General features: G+C 46.6%; 1 protein-coding gene across 1 annotated transcript in view; it reads right to left on the reverse strand.

Annotated features, from left to right (window-relative positions):
- CFAP251 (cilia and flagella associated protein 251) overlaps window positions 1-22,850 on the reverse strand; it is an 87,671-nt gene that overhangs the window by 46,164 nt on the left and 18,657 nt on the right. The window contains 12 exon segments of the mRNA XM_020970268.2: window positions 505-689; window positions 2,187-2,360; window positions 3,608-3,759; window positions 3,864-4,114; window positions 4,944-5,138; window positions 6,637-6,848; window positions 10,208-10,258; window positions 11,570-11,647; window positions 12,955-13,035; window positions 13,237-13,348; window positions 17,359-17,468; window positions 20,811-20,951. Of these exon segments, the coding sequence (XP_020825927.1) occupies window positions 505-689; window positions 2,187-2,360; window positions 3,608-3,759; window positions 3,864-4,114; window positions 4,944-5,138; window positions 6,637-6,848; window positions 10,208-10,258; window positions 11,570-11,647; window positions 12,955-13,035; window positions 13,237-13,348; window positions 17,359-17,468; window positions 20,811-20,951 (1,742 nt within the window).

A 22,850-nucleotide genomic window follows, 5' to 3' on the forward strand; every position in this document is an offset into this window, starting at 1 on the left:
GGGAGACCTGGGCTGGGCTCTTCCCACGGGCACGTCCTAGCTAGCTGACGCTGGGCCTCGGCTGTCTCTGTCTGGTCCCCCTGGCTCCCCAGCAACGGCCTGATGTCCAGCACTGCCCGATGCGGCTGCCCAGTGTGGCAGCATTCTTGTTTTCTGTCTCTCTTCCCTAGGGCCTCGTCTCTTTCTCAGGGCAGTGGCTGCCATAACCAGGGCCCAGGGCTCTCTGTGGGGGTGGGAGGCAATGGCTGCCAGGTGTGGGCGCCCCCAGCAGCCCCGGGAGCCCCGGAAGCTTGGGTGAGTGACCACCAGCATCAACATTCAGACGTCACATTCTGCGGCCTCTTTGGAGGGAGCCATTTCCCTCCTTCCTATGCTACAGCAGTACAAGGTGACCTAGTTCTCCCCAAACTGAGAAGTTAGCTCCGGACTCGGCAGCAGCAGGGTGAGGCGCCCGGAACTGAGCACCTGGGAAGCAAGATCCAGTCTGGGGACCCCGCTGGTTACCTGCACATCTTTGTGGTGGAGTTAAACAGCTTCACTTTGTACACGCTGTTGCAAATGAGCAAGAAGGACTCTCGGGTGATGGGCGGGTACCAGACCACACACTTGGGGATGGCCTCCTGGTCCGTGCGATGGATGTCCAGGACCTCCAGGTGGTCCTTGGTGCTGCTCGGGAGATCATACTCTATCTGCAAAGGAAGCCCCGGCAGAGAAGCGTGAACCGGCAGGGGGAGCTCTGGAGCCTTCCCCACAATCACGGTGCCTCTGCCTCTGGGGGCTGAGGGCTCCCTTTTTGTTTTGCTCTGTTGCCTTTTTGCCATTCAAGGTGGGTGAATTTACAAACTCCTAAGAATGACCGTAATAAAAGCTATTTTGGCTGCTCCCCCACAGTCTAGGTAGACGCCAACTGTGTCTACGTCCCTGGTCCTGGAGGGAAGGGAAGCGAACAAGCATTAATAAATCGCGGGATACGTGCCAGGAACTGCACTAAGCGGTCTGTTTTTTTAAACAAATATGATCTCATTTGATCCTCACAACAACTCTGGGAGGTAGGCACCACTATGACCCCCATTGTACAGATGAGGAAACTGAGGCAGATGGAGGTGAGGTTTGAACTCAGGTCATCCCGACTCCAGGCCCAGTGTTCCAACTAACTGCGTCACTTGGGTGGCTGTATAATGAGAATAATAATGAGAATAGCTGACATTCATTCATATAGCACTGAAAGGCTTAGGAAGTGCTTTACCTACACCATCTCCTTTGATTCTCACAATAATCCTGTGAGACAGCTGCTACAGGTAATACACCCATTCTACAGGTGAAGAAACTGAGGCTGAGAAAGATTCAGGGACTTCATGCTCGTGGTCCCTCAGCCAACAAGAGGTGAGGTTTGAACCCAGACCTCTCCTGGCTCTCAGCCCATCGTCTTTCTATTCTCCATGTCACTTTTCAAACATCAAGGTCTCCATGACCTTTATAAGCCACTATTGTGAATAATCCATGCCCGCATCATTGCAGAAGAGGTAGCACCAGGACCCTAAGATGACAACCCCACATCTACATCAGTCAGTCAGTCAGTCAGTCACATTTGGTGAGCAGCTACCACATGCCAGGCACTGTGCTAAGCGCCCGAGATACAAAAAGAGGAAAAGCCAGGCCCTGCCCGTGAGGAGCTTGTGATCGAAGGGGGTACAACACACCAATAAACGCGTGCAGACAATACAGACGCTGCCGATCAGTCAGAGCTGATCACCAGGGGAGGCCCTGGATCTCAGAGGGGCTGTGGTCAGATTCCCCTACGCTGACGGAGCTGCGGAGGCAAAGCTCCAGCTTCTTCCCACGCCTTCGAAGCTCCTTTGTCTCAGATTTCACGAGGCCCAGGCCTCTCCAGAAACACCTCAGCGGAAAGAACACCATGTTTGGGCCTATAAGCTCTAGGTGTGATTCTCAGATCTGCCATTCACTATCACGTGGTCCTGAGCAAACTGCTTCAGCTCTTTGGGCCTCAGTCTACATATCTGTAAAATAGGCTGTTACACCAGAAGGCCTCGGAGGTCCTAGGAGCCTACAGGAGGTGCGGAACCTGCCTTCCCTCCCGCACGTCAGCCCGGCAGTGCGACTCCAATTTCAAGGAGAAACTCTCCATTTAAGAGAGTCACCGAAGGAGCAAGCAGGTGCCAACTCACCAGCAATCTGTCCTTGCCGAGGCTGAGGAGCCTGGGCTCACTGCTGTCCAGCTGAATCCCAAACAGCAAACTCTGGATTCTTTTGTGGTGAGAACGAAGTCTTGCTAAATATTCCCAGACCTTTGCTCCATTTTTTATCATTGTCTTGTAAACTGCCACCGTAAAATTTACATCCTGAATGAGAACAAAAGGATCAAATCATGCTCAAAATCTGTGGGTTTTCCTCTCATCATTTATAAGCCCAATGCACATTTAACAAACTCAAGAATTCTCATCGTTTCTCTAACCCTGACAGCACCTTTCTGGACTGTTTTATCAGGGAAATTCCATTCGCCTTCATCAGCCTTGGCACAGTTAACAGAAACCTCTCCTTGGCGACAGACCGACACACATTTTACTAATTCACTAAGCCCATACTGTATGCCAGGCATTGTGCTGTGTTAAGGATGGAAAGACAAGACAAAACAAAATGGACACTGCCCTCAAGGAGCTTACATTCTACTGCTGCCGCTGTCGTGCGCCCCTCATTCTAGAAGAGGACCATGACATCAGGGAGGCGAAGCCATGACTTGCAAGTGATTAGGTTTAAGTGAGGGAGGGCTGAGCAAAGTCACCAGCCTCACTCTTTCCTCCAGAGCCATCTGGGTCTGGTGGCCAGACGTAGGCCAGGACAACTGGAAAGGGCCCCCACATTCTACTGAGGGATGATGGAGGGGAAGACGCTATATACAGAGACAAACTGAAATGTATACAAAGTAAAAAAAAGTAACATTAGTAGCTGGAGCGGGGAATCAGGCTCTTGAGTTGAGTCTTGAGGAAAGCTAGAGACAAAGAGAGGAAGATGTGTGTTTCAATGGCTCTGCTGCTTTAATAACCATCGCTGCCATGTCTACGGTACCTTTATCTTCATGACGACTTTGGAAGGGAGATGCTACCATCATCCGTATTTTACAGATGAGAAAACTGCTGCCAACAGAGACTGAAGTGACTTCACAAAGCCATCGATGTCTGAAGCGGGGCTTGAGCTCAGGCTCTCTGATTCTAGGATTCTGGTTCCCTTAGGAAGGCAAAGAGGAAGCAGGCCAAATTGTCTGAAACACAGAGTCTGAGCCAAGTTCGGAGCCAGAGTGTGAGCAGCTCTGTGACTGGCTTTGTCAGAGGACTTTGGGAGAGGCAACAGGGAGCCCCCACAGTCTCTTGGGCAAGAGAATGACATGGCCAATGCTGCGCACTAGGAGAAAACTAAGGCTGAGGCGGGCAAGTCACTTACCACGTGAGTCCTTGGCAGAAGCAAGAAGTGGAAGGACCCAAATACCTGTCGAACAAGGAGGCCCCCCTACCCTCTTTTTTTCTTTAAACTAGCCTGGCTTCCAGAGTAGCCAAGATGTCCTTGGATTCTTCTTCTCAGTGGAAATACTTACAGCAGTTGCCAGAAATTTGGAGTCATGGGAGAAGCTGATAATAGTCACTTTGCCCCTGGAATATTTGAAAGGCTCCGGAGCCTCGTTTTCTAGCGACACAGCATCCATAACGTAAACTGTCCCTTCGGTGAAGCCAGCCCCCAAAAGATACCCTGACAACACAGGCCAGAGAACAAGGACTCAGAAAGATGAGGTCACTTCCCATGACATCTCACACCGGGAGCCTGGGAAGGCCCGTCAAAGAAGAAACAAATACCTTCAGGATTGAACGTCAGGCTCTGAACGCCAAGCCCGTCCTCAAAGATCCTGCTCGCCACGTACAGTTTCTTGTGATAATTCCACATTTTGAGCAGCCCGCAGTTACTCCCGATAGCAATAAGGGGCTTGTAGGGATGGCAAGCGATGGCGTGAATGGCTTCCTTGGGCTCGATCAAGACTTCTTCTAGCTTGGTCCCATCTGTCGTTAAATGGTACACTCTGGCATCAGATGTGCCAATGATAAAATTTCTGTTTGCCAAGGAGAGACCAAGCTATGTCAGCATTTGTGGGGAATTGGGGCACAACAGCCATTCAGTTCCTAATTGCATATGAAACCACTCTGTGTCTGTAATTTTGTGACATTATTAACCTTACATCTCCAAAAATACACCATCAATACCCAACAGCATCCATTTGCAAGTGAAAAAGCCTACATTTCAACATGCAAATTGAGTCATCAAGTATGCAGATGGACAGTCGGTTGTACAATTAGCTAATCTGCACATGCAAATATTCATTTGTGTACGCAAATGTGGAGTTCTGTGCACATAGGCAGATGTGCCTGTAAATGCTGTAGAGGTAATTACACAGCCTCATTTGACAATTTGGTCTTGAAAATTTATGGCTATTAATTATCAAACATCTTTAAAGGCAGCAGCTAGGGTGAACAGAGCTCGGAGAAGAAAAGGAGACACAACTGCACAGAAGGGAACCCAAACCCAACAGGGACGGCAGGGCCAAACTCAGGAGCTTCACGGGTTTCATACAAAGACGTGGAATTCCTCTTTTTTTTTTAAGGTTTATCAAGTCATTGAAAATTCTTTCAGGTTCATCAAATATTTGAAACTTTATTCACTGGCAATACAGTTATCAGCTAGGTGGGAGTCCTCGGCAGGAGGAAGTGACATTTCCTGTCCAAAGAGGGGGCGGGTCAGCAAACTGGGCAAGTGTTAGGCACCATGGGAATGAAAGCAGGCCCTGCCCTCAAGGAGCTCTCTTACAGTCCAGGGAGAGTCCCTCCGTAAACACGGCGCCAGCACTTGGGTTACTAAGTCAAAGCAGAGCCTGCCTGACTCACCTTACAACGAAAGGGCTGCCAGGAAGGGTGCAGTCTGATGGGAACCTGGATTTCTCCCCCACAGGAAAGAGGGGGTTCTTTGAAAAGGACAGCATGACTATAGGGCTCAGTTTGAACTGGCTATACCAGTTAACCAGTGACAGCTTGCCGTCATAGAACCTGATGTGACCTCTGACATCACCGGTTACAAAGTATCTGCAAAAAACAAGGCCAGTTTGTCAACTGCACGGCTTCCTCCCTCTCACGTCTCACATTTCCCACACCTGTGATGGCAGCGCAGGGGTGAGGAACCTTCGGCCTTGAGGCCACACGTGGCCCTCTAGGTCTTCCGGTGTCCAAGGGCCGCTCTTGAGGACGTAGAGGACCACGTGTGGCCTGGAGGCCGCGGGTTTGCCACCCCCTGCCTCAGTCTAGTGGTAACTGGGACAAGCAATTGCTTCAATGCTAAACCACGCCCCAAGACTATGAGGACAGCTCTGTAGCCCCATGGGCAGTAGACAGCTGCCTCCTCCCCACCCCCACCAAGAGCAGCTTTCAGGGCAGAAGGGAGAGGACTCCTAAGTGGGCCCAGGCAAGCCCGGGGCCAAGGAGCACCTCATGGGGAAAGAGAGCGTCCTCATCTTCCGTTTTACCCCTTGGATTCATCTGAAATTTACATCTTTAAAGTAACTGTAATCACTAGGGAAAATGAATTCTCTTGTGTTTAGAATACGTGGGCAGAAAGACCAAATAAAAGCCTGGATTTGGTGAGAAGCATCAGCTTCGTGCCCTGTGTGTCCAACACTGCCCTCTCCTGGAACCTGAAAAGTCAGGCATTTCCTACGCACGCACGGCGTGTGTGTGTGTGTGTGTGTGTGTGTGTGTGTGTGTGTGTGTGTGTGTGTGTGTGTGTGTGTGTGTCCCCCCATTGGGAAACTAAGTGGAAGGAGCTAAAATTCTGATCTTAAGCAACAAGGAACAGTGTGGACCAGCTAAAAAGAGGCAGGTTTAGGCACAATGTCCAGAAAAACTTCCCAACAATGACTGCTGTCTCCAAAGGGGAATGAATGGGGGGCTCAGAGGTACTCCACCGCTAGGCTGGGGGTGGGGGTGGGGGAGAAGGTCTTTAAGGGAAGGCCGGAAGACCCCTTGTCAGGGATGTGGTACAGGGGGTTCCTGCTCGGGTCCGAAAAGGCCTAGCTGGTCTCTAAGGGGCCTTCCAACTCCAACCCTAAATTAATTCAGAATCTATCAAAGCATAAATTGCAAAGCCACTGTTCTTATTTTTTTCCCCAAGGATAATATCCCTGTAGGGAAAAAATAGTTTTTTACCTTTTGATTTGGATGTTTCATCTCAAATCTCAAAACCCTTTAAGACATGAGTAATTACTAGATTATACTTTTCTAGGTATGTTGGGTTCTCTCCAACCACGCTCTCTGACTCCCTCTTTCAAGGCAAGGACTAGGCTACTTTTTATCACATAAAGCAGGTATCTAATAAACACTGACCTGTGTGTTAATTAAAGATTACAACCTCTTCCTTTATTTCTTTTATCATCTCCTGTATAGTCATCACCCACCCATTAAAAGCAAATATTCTTATCAATGAGGGCCCCAAATAGCCACAGTAGAATTGCTGCAGGGGACAAACCTGGATTGGAATCTGGAAATAGCTGTCTTTGTGACCAATCACGGACTGTGTGAAATCACTTACTTGTCCACAGTGGTTAACACGGTAAGAGCATCCTTCTGCAAATGCACCAGTTTACAGGCTTTAATATGAAGCACCTCTAAGGAAGTGTAAGATCGAGGTGGGGGGTGGAGGTCCCAGACCACCAGCTTCCCCTCCATTGTGGCACTCAAAATCTGTCTGGTCACAAAATGAAAGATGGACTGGCTAAATTTTCCCACAGTCTTGTTGAATGTCTGCATTTTGAAAGAAAAGTTATGGGTTACCATTTGTACATATAAGGTGAAGAATAAGCCCATTAAAAGTCTGCAACCGTCACACAAAGGGACCAAGTAAATACACAGTTTAACTCCCAAAAAGAAACACACAATTACCCTGCAGATACTTCTAAGGTCCACAAAAGTCCTAAGCTGTTAAAAGCTTGGTGAGGGCCTTGGCTGGGAGCCAAATTTAATTAAATGATCCACTGAAAGCAGATCAAAGAGAGATCAATCGCTCAAACTTCTCTGCCTTCAGAGACTGAGAAGGGAATTTCCGGTGGGTGCAACCTGTCAGAAAGAAAACCGTGCTCTATTTATAGGATAATATCAGCATGTTTAAAATTTCCTAATCAGCTTTTTGTCATAAAGTTATTTCTCCAGGAGAGAATGATACAGGATAAGCAGTAATGCTCCTGGAATATGGCCTTTTGCTCACCTAGAACAATGAAGCCATATCTTCAGTAGAATCACAGGACTGAGGCCTATAGGAAGGGACTGCAGAATTTCCTCATTGTGCAGATGAAGAAACTGAGGCGATGAGAGGCAATAGCTTGCTCAAGGACCCTGCTGCCCAGGCAAGTGTCAGAAATGGCACTCAGCTGTGGTGACCTACAGGAAGAGGTGGACTTCCAGAGTCTACTGAGTCACCGCATCAGAGGTCTACAGCCGGAACGGAGCTCAGAAACGGACTACTGCAATTCCCTCACTTTAAAGGTGTGGCAGCTGAGGCCCACAGAGGTTTAATGGTTGGGCCAAGGTCGCAGAGGTCGTAAGCATCAGAGACTAGACCCAAAGCCAGTGCTCTTTAAACATATACATGCGCACATGCGTGTGCACACACACACATACGTGTGCATAGATCTGCTTCCACATATACACACACGTGTGTATATATGTATGTACATATACATGTGTGTATATACACACATATCACACACACACACATATATCAATATCACATCCTCCTAGACTATAATAGTGTAGGTACCAGAAAATCTATCTTTTGAGTCCTGAAAAAAGAAACTATAAACAAAGTAGAATTTGGTAATTTGCTACGCGATCTTTCAAATGTACAATTTCCCCAAACGTACAATGGGAATCATCATATTTACCCTCTCTCTGCCTCAGACATATTGGGACAATAGATTAAATAGTTATCAATAATCCAGCAAGTTCTCGAAGGTCTTTGGAAGGGAGGAGTTACTGAAAACCACAGTACCAAAGGAACTTCTGTCATTGAGGCTCACATTAAAATAAGGTTCTTGGACACCAGGGCATTTGATGCAGTCTTTTCATAAAGGAACTCTCGCAGCCTTAACAGGTGATTACTTTTTGACCTTTTCGACCTTAAGGGCAGGGGCTATTCCTTTCTTTTCTTTTCTTTTTTGTCTTTGCACCCACAAAGCCCAGCCCAGCATGCAGCACCCGGTGAACAAATGCTTCAGGGATGAAGTGGGGAAGATGGGGCCCTTCATGGAAACCAGGACACAAGTCCGAGGTACTTTAGGACCATCTTAGTATTTTACACCCTCAGCTAATGAGCACAAGGTAGACTTGTACCTACCCGAGGGACTGAAGACTACCTGGGAGCTGGAGCAGCTTGAGCCCAGAGTGACACCTGCTGGCTCATTTGGAAACTGCACTCTGAGCCGCTATTCTGGCAGTATGGTTGGGAAGCTAAGATAGACAGTGCCTGACAATTACCTCCTTTCTCTGGGTCTCTACAGCCCACGTAAGAGATGTGCCTGCTCCTGTGGAGAGGAGAAACTCCTGCACCTCACAGACATAAAGGTCAGACAGCTCCAGCCCTGAGGGAGCCCGCATTCCCCCAGGCATGGAGGACTCATCTTCTGAGACAGTCCACTCTACTCTAATGGCCCTGTCAGGAAGTACTTTCCTCACTTCGAGCTAAAGTTTATTTCCTTCCAATTTTCTGCCTATAAAGGGCAGCATTAGTGGTCAGCCTCAGGGTCGGTCCCACATCACCAACAGCCTGTGAGACACCTTTAGCTAGACCGGTAGACATCACCAAGTCAGTATGTCCAAAATGGAACTTATATAATCTTTGCTCCCCAAACCCATCCTTATTCTTAATATTCCCATTTCTGTTGAAGGCGCCACAATCCACATTAGCCTCAGAGTTATCCTTGACTTTTCACTCTCTCACCCCCCCCATTCCCAATATGCCATCAGCTGCAAATCTTCATTCTTTCTCTATAATAGAAATCTTTACCCAACCCCTTTTCTCAACTCATAAGCCCCGTCCCTCATTTCAGCCCTCATTCTTCCCTGGACCACTGAAGTAACCTAATTGGACTCTCTGCATCCACCTTCTCCCCTTTCCAATCTATCCTCTATGCAGCTGCCATATTGATATCTCTAAAGCATCAGAATGACCACGCCACTTTTTTTGCTCAATTTCAATGACTCCCTATTGCACCTAGGATAAATACAAACGTTTCTGTTTAGGCAGCTGGATGATACAGTAGGCAGAAGACTGGGCCTGGAGTCAGGAAGAACCAAGTTCAAATCTGCTTCAGACGCTTATTAGCTTTGTGACCCTGAGCAAGCCACTTAACCTCAGTTTCTTCATCCCTAAACTGGGAATAATAACAGCACAGTGACTGGCACACAGTAGGTGCTATGTAAATACTGTTAAAGCTCTTCACAATTTGAGTCCAGCCTACCTTTCCAGGTTTACCACACAAACATTCTGCTTTCTGGAGAAAACAACTTTTTGCTGTTTCCCATCCCTCACATTCCCACCTGTCTCTCTAGCTTTGCACAGGCTGTGTGCCCCAAGCCTGGAATGTTCTCTCTCCTTGCCCTCATCTCTTGGAACCTCTGTCTCTATTCATGGGCCAGCTTAAGTACCACCTCCTAAATTATTTTGTATTTGCTTATCTGTTCTCCCTTGTTCTCCCTGCCTTCAGTTAAGCCTGGGTGACCACCTTAATCAATCAATCTATCCACAAGCACTTATTAACTTCCTCCTATGTACCAGGCACTAGAGATATAAGGACAAGACAGTCCCTGCCCTGGAGGAAATGACACCCTACTTGTCAGGGATGTTATGGAGAAGGCCAGTTAGGGGTTGGACTCAATGGCCTTTGAGGGCCCTTCCAACTTTGAGACTCTGTGATTGGAAGACCTGAGGTCAAATCCTAGTTCTCCTTATTACCGTGTGACCTCAGGTGAGTCATCTGAACTCTCTGGCCTCTATTTCTTCATATGGAAAGTGTGGGAGCTAAACCTGCAAACATCTAATCTTAGTTAACAATTAAATATATTCTCTCTCAAAATCTGATGAGTGAAAACACAATAAACATACTCACTTTTTCAGTTAAAACAGGCATACTAAAGTGAAGAATGCCATTTGCTTCATCCTGGTAAGTACAGGTAAATATTAATATTTCTGTTCCAAAAGAGGAACTGTATAATATCAGGACAGTCACAACAAAAGCACATAAAAGGACCAACAGTGTTAAGAGGAATTTATCTTGTGGAGTTAAAATAACCAGTTGCTTCTTTCACACTCATCCCAGAACCAAAGCCCAGACAAAAACAGAGAAATGAAAAGACATTTCAGATACTATAAATTACAGAGTTAAAAACAAACCTATAACCCCCTGCAGAAGCAGCCTTCTGCTGCTCCTTTCTTCCTGCCTCCTTTCCCATCTGACATTTTCAGGATGTCTAGGCACCAGAAGAGAGGGTAGGAAGGACCAGGAATGGCCAGTGGGGGGGTGGGGGGGAGGGGTTGGGGAGCTGTCCAAGGTGACACTCCAGCACAACCTTGCAAAGGCCCAGACACATGGCTCTGTGCTGCTGCCTTCTCTTCCTCAGGACATAGGCCGTTTCTGCACCATCCAAATGCAGTCAGCGCAAACACAGAGAAAGGCTGGGCCAGGTGAGCACCTTGGATTCCTCCAGCGCCCACAGGATTCACGGGGCAGGCAGTCAGGAGTCAGGTCAAACGCCATGGAAGTGGCACCTAGAGTTTGGCGTCAGAATACTGGATGAGACAGTGCAAGTGACTGACCATGTTTCCTCTCGGGGGTAAAAGTTCTGAAGATCGACTCAGTATAAAGAACTTATTCACAATGAGGCATCCCAAGAACAGAACGGGCTGCTTTGGAAGCCGCAAGCTTCACATCCCAGGCCTTTAAGGCTGTGATCACAGGCTGAGGGTGGTGTAGGGGGTGGTGTAGGGGAGATGGCTGCTTCCTGGGGGAGGACCTGGATTAGCAGCCCTTTCTAAGCTAAGACCTCTCCTTTTAGTGTGCTGGTTTGAGTCAACCTGGCATTCAGGAATTTCATTTTTGAATATTTCTGACTACATATGGAAACAGTGAACTGTATTTAAGAACAAATCCTTCAAGTTTCACCCCTTCTTCCACGGGCATTTTATTTTAAAGAAATGTCTGTTTCTAGTTGTGTGGAATGAGACTTTTCTCAAATATAATTTTTTTTATGAAAGCTTCTCAGAATCTGGAATTTCAGATCAAGGGTTGAAAAAGAAAGATGTGCTTTGTAATAGGACTAGGATAGCACACTTTAAAGAAAACATTCTGACCCGTAATACCTTTTGTAACTTAATAAGAATCTAAATCGATAGGGACAGGACCAAAGTGTCACACACCAAAGAACGACCATGTTTCTCCCCTGCCCCGAGCGCACCCTGCATTCTTACTCACCCATTCATAATACAGTAGGTGGGTTTTGCTGTTGCTCACCAATTCTCTATGATTACCAGGGTTGAAAATAATGTATTCCTGAAATGTAAAAAGAAAAAAACAATTGGTGAAAAACTCTGTATTAGCATAAAATTTATATTTACAGTCTTCAGTGTTGAAAATCAGAGACAGGGAACATGCTTCCGGTCCTAGTTCAACAGCAGGGCATCCTGCCCCTTCTCCTCCGAAGGGTATCGAGCTTGGCCCTCCTATGTGGCCTCAGTGAATTATTCATTGTCTTGTCCCCTATACACAACTGTAAACCCCATGTGGACAGGAACTTATGCAGCTGATCTCTGTGCTCCCTCCAGATTCTCAATAAATATTTGCTGAATGAATGATATAATAACCACACAGGAGAATAAAACAGACTAGACAGAGTGTTTTCATTCCATTAATTCAACAGGCCATTTACGAGCATCTGCTACAGATCCGGGATGCAAAGACAAAACTCACACAGTCTCTGCCAGTCACTTGGGTGGCCTCGTGGAGGATGGACTGAAGTAGGGAGAGACTGGAGGCAGGCAGCGGCCCCCAGCAGGCTGCCATCCACTCTCACAGCCCTCAGCTGCTAGGCGTCTACTTCCAGTCTCTCCCCCGGAAGTCCCCCCTCAGCCACTGAAGAGATTTTCCTAAAGCGAAGGTCTGGCTACATCACCCCCAGCTGCTCAGTGCACTCCAGTGACTCCCTATTGGCTTCAGGAGCAAACACAAAATGCTGTTTGGCATTCGAGGCCCTTCACAACCTGCCCCCTCCTACCTTTCCCGCCTTCTTACACGTTACCTCCCAATACGTATTCTGACCCAGCGACACTTGTTTGTGGCTGTTCAACAAACAAGATACTGCCTCTCTCATCTCCAGGCATTTTCTCTCTGTGGCCCCCATGCCTGACAGGCCTCCTTATCTCTGCCTCCTGGCTTCCCTCAAGCCCCAACTAAAATCCCATCTTTTACTTTCTCAACCTTCTTAATTCTAGTGCCTTCCCTCTGTTAATGATTTCCTATTTTTCCTGTATATACCTTGCTGCTTCCCCTGTTAGACTGTAAGCTACTTGAGGGCAGGGACTGTCTTTTGCCTTTCGTTGTGTCCCCTAGCATCCAGCAGGCACTTAATGCATGCTTACTGACTGACTGACACGTCTCCAAAGTGGGAGCACCATTTGGGCCACTGGCTTCACTGAACTGCTCTGGGAATACAATGACATACTGGATGTCACCCCATACCCAATTTCCACTGGGACAAAAAGTGGTGCCCAGAGAATTTTCTGTAACAGGACATGCCCAGGGCTCCGTGTTCATCTTTAGGTTAATCTTTCCTCCCTTCAGCTTTGACTAGCGGCACTCACTTGAACACCCATATCTGGTTCCAGGGTGGCAGAACATGCAGGCGTCTCAGTGTCCACCGTCCATCTCCAGATGCAGACTTTCTTGAAGAGAAGGTGACAAAGAGACACATACTGTTAGCCAGCTCTCCTGGCTAACAGGGCACACCTCGCCGGCCCGTACACAACCACTGAAGGAGACGGGGAGGGGTATCAGAATGGGCACATTTCTTCTGAATGTCCAACAGGAGATTCAGGGAAGCCCATCTGGAAGAGCTTTGATGAAAGACCCAGTGTAGTCTTTACCTGGAACGCCCCATCATCAATGGTCACTAAAAACTTCGCATCATTTGTCATTGCCATGGCCTTAATGCCGTTTCCTTCTGGACAGCTGTCAAATATGGTATGCACAGGAATACTGCAAAGCAATAGAGATGTGGATGCTTAGTAAGACGTGATGGTCACCACTCAAGTTTAGAACTACTTGATCCTCCCATGCTATTCAGTGTCAGGAAAATTCATGGTGTCATTTTTTTTTTTCACAAGGGCAGGGTCTGAAGTTGGCTCTTCCCCTACCCATGACCTCTTCCCCCATTCTCCCAGTCCCTCAGTCCCTTTCTGGCTTCACTTGCATCTCTGACCAACCTAGATCCCACAGTTTACCACTTCAACGCCACCCTCCATGTTACCTTAGATTCCTTCCCCACCACCGTTATACTCCCGCAAACCTCCCATCGTGCCAACTGCCAAGCCTGGGTCACCCCCCACTGAATGTTTCCTCTGGTCTTTGGCTGGCTGGTGAACATTGCTGGAGAATGCCCGGGTCCATAGTCAATTTATGCTAATTTCACCTGGGCCCTCACTACACCCTGACGATCATGTCATCCATCTCTTGAATACGCCCTAACCCATGAACATAGACAGCAATTACCCTAGATCATCTTCATACGTGTCAGATTTCAAGTGTTCCCCTTACTTCCCTAAATCTCAGCAAATGGCCTTATCTCCTCTAGGAATTCAACCTGTTGGGCGCAAGCATCGCCCCCATCCTGTGATGACGTTGCACCACCTCAGACTCTCTCTGTGCCCATGTGCAGCCTTCCCTCACGTCCCTTCTAGGCTAAGCACTCTGGAGGTCTTCTTCTGGCCTCTGTCATCAGTCATGCTCCGCCCTTTTCCATCTCTCGTGTCCCTCTCTCACTGTCTCTGCTCACCAGCATGGTCCTCCATCTCCCCATCCACCCCTGCTCATCTCTCTGCTCCTCCAGCACACCTGGAATTCCTTCCATCCCTCTGCTCTTTCTCTGCCCCCTCTGCAGACCCCTCCTCGCCTGCCCCAGCCCTCAATCACCAGGACCTGAAGCACTGTCTGCACCACTCTTTGGTACGGAGCCTGTGCTGCTGTGTGATGTGGGTTCTCTCCTCACATGTAAGCTCCGTTTCTCAAAAAGGCCATAAGCTCCCAGAGGGCAGTACCCTTCGTATCTATAAGGCTAAGCTTCACGATCACTTCTGGCTGATGATGTATTTCCTTTCACACATTTATGTCACGGGGGCAAATCTCCCTGATCTGCTGGGCTGGGGCGCTCCTGCGAAGCCAAGCCTGCCCCCCCCCAGCTTCCCTGCTGAGCCCCAAGCATGGGCCTCCTGGTTGGTCCCGGTGTGTCCCTGGCACTGAAGGCTGTGTCAAAAATGGCTGACAACTAAGCAAGAACCGCTCTGAAAAGAGAAACAACTTCCACTCTTGTCCTCCTCTTTTTCAAATATGGGGCTTGGGACCCCTACACGACAGCCCTCTCAGTCTCTCTCTTCCCATTGGGGAATTGGGAGTGGGGGTGGGGAGGCAGCACTGAATTTGGGGCTGGCCAGGACCATCCCGTTCTGTGCAGAGTAACAGAGCTAGTCGGTCAGGATGTGGGACCTGCTGGGTTTTCCTTGTGCCTATGCAATGGAAGAGACGTGGCACGGTTTAACCTGCTCAGTGATGAAGAGGGTGTCATTTTAAATAGGGCGTTTCAGAGACTCCAGTCTAACATTCAACATACAGAGATAATTCTCAGTCTCCTGGCTCCAGACATCCCAATGCAACGGGGAAGCGGGGGGAGAGAGAAGGGATTTCTGTGCTCTTTTCTTCCCTGGCTAGAGGGATATGTGCTATACACACGCATGCATGGACACACAGACACATATGCACACACGTGTACACACACACACGTGCGCACTCAGCAGAGAGTGCACGTGCTTGTCTGTGCACGTGCCTGAGGCTGGGCTGGGTTGCCTCAATCCTGAGATGGATGTTTCTAGCCGGGGTGGCTACCTCACTCAGGTCAGCGGTTCCAGGGTGCTGAGTGGCAGCAGGCAGGGCTTCCTATGACCACACCCTTCTCAGAAGAGAAAGATGACCACTCCCAAGAAGACTGGAGAGGACCCGGCTAGCCCCAAGAGATGGACCTCAAGTTACTGCTTAGACAGCAGAGATCAAAGGTGAAGGGGAAACCTAGTTAGGAGTCCCACAAATCTCTGCCTCCCTAGATAGTAAAACAGGAATTAAGAGTTATTTGTGGAAGTTACTACTGTGCTGTAAGAAGTGGGGAAGAGGATGGTTTTGGGAAAAACTGGACAGACATAATGACTGATGCAAAGTAAAATCAGCAGAAGCAGGAGAACTATGTACACAGTAACAACAGTATTGTAACAATGGTCAACTGTGAAAGATTTACTAACTGATCAAAGCAAGAACCCACCACAGTTCCAAAGGACTCATGGTGAAAAATGCTATCCCATGGGGCAGCTAGGTGGCACAATGGATGGAGCACCGGCCCTGAAGTCAGGAGGACCTGAGTTCAAATCCCGCCCCAGACCAAACACTTGACACTTACTAGCTGTGTGACCCTGGGCAAGTCACTTAACCCCAATTGCCTAAAAAAGAAAAGAAAAAGATGCTATCCCACCTCCAGATATAGAGCTGATGGACTCAAAATACAGACTGAAACATGTTTTTCTCTTTCTTTTGCTTGTTTTTATTTTTATTTCTTTTTATTTTTTGGAATATGGTTAATGTGATGTTTTGCCTGACTTCCTACGTATAATGTGTATTGTATTTTTTGACTTCTCAAGGGGGCAAGGGGTAGAGAAAGGGAAAGGGAAAAGTGAATTTGGAACTGAAAATAAAATGAATTTTTAAAAAGTTTTTCATGTTTTAATTTTTTGTCAATGCCTAGTTATGAATTTTTTTGTGTTCAATGTGTTTCCTTTGTGGTGGAAGAAAAAAATATGGTATCTATTATTTTCTATATTGAGTAACTTTTCTTAAAGGAACCTAGTTTCTTTTTAGGGAGACCCTTGACATGAAAAAACCTAAGCTTTAAAAGATTATCCCCCAGACGCCAGGGTTGGGGCATCATGAGCTAGACTGTGAGAAAAAACTCTGAGCCTTCTCTCCTTCTCTCTCTCTCTTTGGGACCAGGCTCCAAAGACTGAAGTTGGCCCCTTTTTCTTAAGACCTGCTGTGGTTAATTTAGTGAAGAGCCTAGTCCTTGGGTGACAGCTTCATACTTGCAGTCTTTCCAGCCTGGTCAGACCTGCTTAAACTAGTGTTTCGCTGGCACGATCTTAGTGAATTCAGGGTTACCTCCCGACCATGAGGAGGCATCAGGGGAGGCCTTAAGTGGCGTTCCTTTCATTTACAAGAGATGTAGAATCTCAGGAATTTTTCTGATTTAGTTTCTCTCTCTTTTTTTTTTCATGGCTTCAAGAAGATGAGTTGAGAAATATACTGTCTATGGAAAAAAGGAATATGAGGAACTTACTGCTTATTATTAAAGCTCTTACATGAAATAACTCAAGTAACCATACGAACATACAAATAAAAATAGTTTTTACTTTGAATACCAGTTCTGAGAACTTAGTACAAGTAAGGCAAATGAAGCTAAAAAATAAGAAATGAAACAAGTAGATCTCATAGTGAAAATGTCTTCAAATCAAAACTATTCTACAAACTTGATTTTAAAAGCAGGAGGCAAAATAGAAACAAAATAAGATGCATGGAAAAAAATTTTTAAAGAGAGAAAAATTTAGTGTGAAGGTTTGGCAGTTCAAACTCATTTATTATCACGTATTTCTTCTTTGTTTCCTCTAAAAGTATCCTTATAATTTAATTATTTTGCTGGCCTCCTTTGATAGCATTCAGGTGACAGGATTACTTTTAAACAGAAAAAAAGTCTGACCATGTCCTAATGATCAGTTCAAAGGATTTGCTGATTTAAGGATTAAACAAATCTCTTTTAAATGGAGAAACTGAGCTCAGGTTACTCCTCGGTCCTCACAGGGTGATCAGTTTAGGACTGCGTTGAAGAAATGGTGCTTGTCTTGTTCTGCACACACCAGTGACGACAACAGGAAAGAAGACAGATTAAATTCCCAGCCTACCCTGAGAAGCCGTCCCACACAATCACCAGGCATCGGGGGCCTTTGTCAGCTGTCGCGATCCACCTTCTGTCTTCACTCACGCACATACAAGTGATCACGTTACTGTGGCCCTACGGAGACAGAGGAAAACATGCCGTGAAACACAAAGGCTAGAACCAACCCTCACCTGGACAGTGCAGGGCCCTGCTTTGGGGTGAAACTGGAGGGGAAGCGTCAGGCCAGACTGGGCTCGAAGCATCTTCACCTTACGCTGATTCTGTATTTCTGTGGGTCCTTACTGTCTCTCTCAATAGAATGGAAGCTCCTTGAGGGTAGGGACTGCTGCATTTTTGTCTCTGAATCCCCAATACCTCACACGGAGCCTGGTAGATAGGAAGAGCTTAATAAATGCTTATTGATTGCCCGACTGACAAACACTACCAATGAGTTGGGCCTAGAACTGAACAGGAGGAGAGCAGGCTAGCTTGCCTTAGGGAAGTCAGAACGTTCTTTCAATGACTCAGCTTCTCTCTGAGACAAAGTCTCATCATTTTAATGCTGATATTCCATTTTTTAGTAATAATAGTAACAATAATGAATAGTAATAATAATTAGTAGTTGATTACAGAGATGCAAATTAAAGCAACTCTGAGATACCACCTCACACCCAGCAGATTGGCTAACAAGACAGAAAAGGAAAATGACAAAGGCTGAAAGAGATGTGGAAAAATGGGGACACTAAAGCACTGGTGGTGGAGTGGTGAACTAGTCCAACCATTCTGGAGAATTTGGAACTAGGTCCAAAGGGCTTTAAAACTCTGCATACCCTCTGACACAGTAATACCACTACTAGGTCTGTATCTCAAAGAGATCAATGAAAAGGGGAAAGGTCCTATTTATACCATAATATTTACAGCAGCTATTTTTGGGGTGGCAAAGAATTGAAAATTGAGAGGATGCCCTCAATTGAGGAATAGCTGAACGAGTTGTGGTATGTGATAGTGATAGAATACTATGATGGTCTAAGCAATGATGAACAGGTTGGTTTCAGAAAAACCTGGAAAGAGTTACATGAACTCATGCAAAATGAAGTGAGCAGAACCAGGAGCACATTGAACACAGTAACAGCAACACTGTAAGATGATCAACTGTGAAAGACTCAGCTACTCCAATCAAGACAATGATTCAAGGCAATTCCAAAGGATCCATGATGAAAAATGCTCTCCACCTCCAGAGAGAGAACTGAGGAACTCTCAATACAAATTGAAGCATACTTTTTTCTCTCTCTCTTTTTTGGTCTGTTTTTCTTCTGTAACATAGCTAATGTGGAAATATGCATGACTTTACATGTATAATCAATATCAAATTGCTTGCCTTCTTAAGGAGGGGGGAGGGCTGGAGGAAATTTGGAACTCAAAATTGTTAAAATTTAATGTTTAAAAAAATTTACATGTAATTGGGAAATATTTAATGAAAAAATAGATTGAAAAATGATAATTAGTAGTAACTTATGTTTATATAGCTCTTTAAGATTTGTAAAGTACAACCACCCTAGGAAGGTAGTATATTACCCCCATTTTACAGATGAGAAAATTGAGGCACTAAGAGGTTAAATGACTTGTGGGCAGTTAGGGGAGGGATGTCACAAAACTAACAAGTATCTGAAGAGGAATTAGAATCTAGGTATTTTGACTCTAAGTCAATGGCTTCACCTTGCACCCCATTGTCAGCCTTGTCTTCTAAGTACTAAATCAAATCTAGTGAGACGTCTGTACAGCACTCTGCCATCGATAAAGTCGTCTATAACTGTCAGCTGATTAATGCCTCCTTCCTGGTTTCATCTCCAAAGGCCATCCCACCCCACTGAGCTCGTTTTCTCTCCCTGCTCATTCCAGCGCTCATACTCCTTACTCCCATTAGAGAAACAGTGGGCCTTTCCCCTCTCAGCCTTTAAAGGCTGATCTCCCTCCAGGACCCTTCCCCACAATTCAGCTGGCACTGCACCTCAGCTCCTTCCTTTTGTGGGTTAGACACTTCATTTGAGGGTGGGGGTAAGGTTGATCAGGGACCTCATCAATTGTGTGACACCCTATCCCCAATCCATTGAGTAAAATGATAGACTGAGGGGTTAGTAACAGAGACAGTGAGATGTAAAGCAGAATGAGGAAGTTCCCGCTGATTCAGGGAAAGGTTTTAGCAGGTGGCCATGCCTACAGTGAAGGCATGCAACAGCATTAAGTGGAGACTGTAAAACTAAGGTCACTGGGAGGTGTGAAACACTATCGGGGCTCCCTTGCTCACAAGCCCCCAACAGTGTGTCTGCCTTGTCTCCAGTCAGCTAGAGAACATAATTAGTTCAGAACAAAGACATTTATTGAAATAACATAGTAACAAAATGTTGCCCTCACATACCCAGGGCACAGTCTCACACCACATCAGTGGGAAGAGGGGATGTCCACTGGGGTTCACGAGCAGAGAGGTGCCCACATAAGGAAACTATGTGGCCAAGGCACATTCTAGGAGTGGCAGCTCACACGTCTGCTGCTGGACTGCTAATGTCACTCGTCACACAACCTCCTCTGACCTTCTTCTTACACTTTCCACTGGAGAATACTTGACAGCTTGGCGGCAATCACCACGGCCTCCAGTTTCTGGCTCTGCAGAAACCCTGGCATAGGGACTGCTATGACCTTTTTCCAGAAGGAATCTAAGCCTTTACCCGGGGACCAGCAGGAGCATCTCTCTCGTGCTCCCTGGGACACAGTGTCTCTTGAGTACCAGGGCACTGGCCCCAGGCTCTCTCCTCTGGACAACAGCCAGCTCCCCAGTCAGATTCTGCTCCCCCAGGGGTTGCCATGTGTTTCTGCTACAAGAAGCCACTGCCAGGAGAGGGAGGGAAGGGAAGGGAGGAGGAAGAAATCTCCTCTCCCCTCACTATGCTAAGAGGTGTCAGGATGGAAAAGGTGGGGAGCAAACTCTCAACAGCAGAGCCCTTCTTCCAGAGCTCTCAGTCTCCCCCTCTTTTCCCAAGTCACTGAGTAGGCAGAGAAAAGAGCTCTAGGCAGCTCCAACATCTTTGCCAAACTCAGCCTTTTCTTCTGATACTTACATAAGCTAATGACCCACTCACAGCCTCAGATGGGTGGACCCTCATATTTCTCTGTCTTTGTTAGCTGCCCATACACCCAGTTATTTCAGCAAGCGAGTTAGAAGGACTCTGTTGATCAGAGGGGTCTTCCAATCCACCCTCCCACTGTACCTATTGGCCACGCAGTCCTATTCCCTCAGGGCAGCCAGGTAGTGCAGTGGATAGAGGACCAGGCCTGAAGTCAGGAAGGCTTATCTTCCCAAGTTCAAATCCAGACCTAGACACTCACTAGCTGTGTGACCCTGGGCAAGTCACTTCACCCTGTTTGCCAAAGGCCACAGTCCAGGGATTGTCTCCTTCCCTTCATCAAAGAAAACGTGCCCACCTGGAGATGGTGTTGGCAGTTCTTAAAGGCGTCGTACAGCACGGCGGTGTGGGAGCAGGCGTAGAGCACTACCCTCTGGTTTTCATCCTGCATGTTGTAAATGGGAAGAGAGCTGTTCCATCCGTAGCACCAGGCCAGGTTCTGTAGGGGAAACAAGGCCCTGAGCACGTCAACATGCCCCGGGATCTGCGACCACCCTGCTCCGACCCACACACCTGACCCCTTTGTGGGGGCTGGCGCAGAGACGCCTGTAGATCAGGAAACCTTGGTGACGCAGAAGAGCTGGGGGGCCCCAGCCCAGTCACTCAAGCCCATGCTCTGGGCCTGCGGAGTGCAGGGAAGAATGACGGCAAGAATGAGTGACGCGGACATAGGAGCAGGCTGGGTACTTCAGACATGATCTCATGGGAGTCTCACTACAACCTTGTGAAGCAGTAAATGTAGGGATATTACCAGCAATTTACAGATGAGGAAACTAGCCTTTGATCACAAAGCCAGTAAGTAGTGAGACAGGATTCAAACCCAGATCTTTCTGGTGCCCATTCCAACCCTCTGCTTACTAGCAGTCATCATATAAGACAAACACTTTGCTAGAAGAAGCCTGGAGTGGTGCTAGTAAACCCTCTACTGAGAGAGCTCTGTTGGGGGAGAAAAACTTCAAACCAGAAATCGAAACAGAAAACAAAGAGAAATAACGTTAGTCAAAAATTCATGAAAATGCTACAGGTATTGGAAATACAAAGTAATCTCTCATGATAAAGTGACTAACTTTACAATAAAAAGTACAGTTGGACCTTATTAAATACATAGACATCACTGAAAATAGGAGTTTGAATCAAATGCTTTACAAAGACTCAAAATATATCTTTAAAGAAAAAGTGTTTTGTGCTGTAAGATGGAAATTCAGAGAAACATGGAAGACTTACATGAATTGATACACAGCAAAGAAAGTAGAACCATGAGAATAATATACTCAAAGACCACAACAATATAAATGAAAAAAAAAACACCTCTAAAAAACTCAGAATGCAGATGGTAGACAAGGAAAAGCCTTGGTTCCAGAGGAATAGAGACCCAGGCCCCTGCCCCAGTCTTGGTGAAAGGCGGTGGGCCACACACACAAGCAGAACGTTACAGACTCCGTCAGACGAGGCTGTTTAGGTGGTTTGACTTCTTCTGTTTTTTACAACCAAGGGCTCTATTGGTGAGGATAAAATTAAGAAGTGACAGTAGTATAAAAAACCAAAATGAATCAAGAAATGTAGAAAAAAAGACATAATATGCTTAATATTTTGGAGTCGATTTGTCCACTGTTTATGTTGTCATAAAGAGTAGGGGTGTCCACTGGGGAAGGTAGTAGCCTCTCTCTCTCTCTCTCTCTCTCTCTCTCTCTCTCTCTCTCTCTCTCTCTCTCTCTCTCTCTCTCTCGGGCCCTTGTCTTAACACACTTTAGGAGATGAAAGGGGAGTCCCACCGTATTCTCTCAAGGCTAAGGACTTTGTGTAACCAATAAACATGATTTTCCTACATTTCAATCAGTTGTTTGCCTATGACAACGAGGTCAGCTGTAGAAAATCATCTGCAAAAGTCCCCTCTTTCCCTTGCATATTTCCATCATAAGGAGCCTGGAGCCTGTCTCCAAGATTTTAGAGGAGAAAGTAGAATATTTACTTTTATGTGTACAGACTGTTTCTTCTCAATAAAATGTACACTTCCTCATGGCAATGACAGTCTTGCTCTGGTCTTTCTATCTCCAGAGCTCAGCATAGTGCCTGGTACAGTATAAGCACTTAATAAATTACTTGCTTGCTTCCTGTGTAATCAATCTATTAATCAATCAGTAAACATTAAGCAGCTACTATGAGCCAGGCATTGTGCTAAGAGCTGGGAATACAAAAAGTGGCAAAAGACAGACCCTGCCCAAAGGAGCTTATGTTTTAATGGGGGAGACAACATGCAAACAAATATATACAAAGCAAGCTACTGACAGGATAAACAGGAAATAATTAACAGAAGGAAGGCATCAGAATTAAGAAGTTC

This window comes from Phascolarctos cinereus, unplaced genomic scaffold, assembly GCF_003287225.1.
Source record: "Phascolarctos cinereus isolate Bilbo 61053 unplaced genomic scaffold, phaCin_HiC Scaffold_4;HRSCAF=312, whole genome shotgun sequence".
Taxonomy (NCBI): Eukaryota; Metazoa; Chordata; class Mammalia; order Diprotodontia; family Phascolarctidae; genus Phascolarctos; species Phascolarctos cinereus.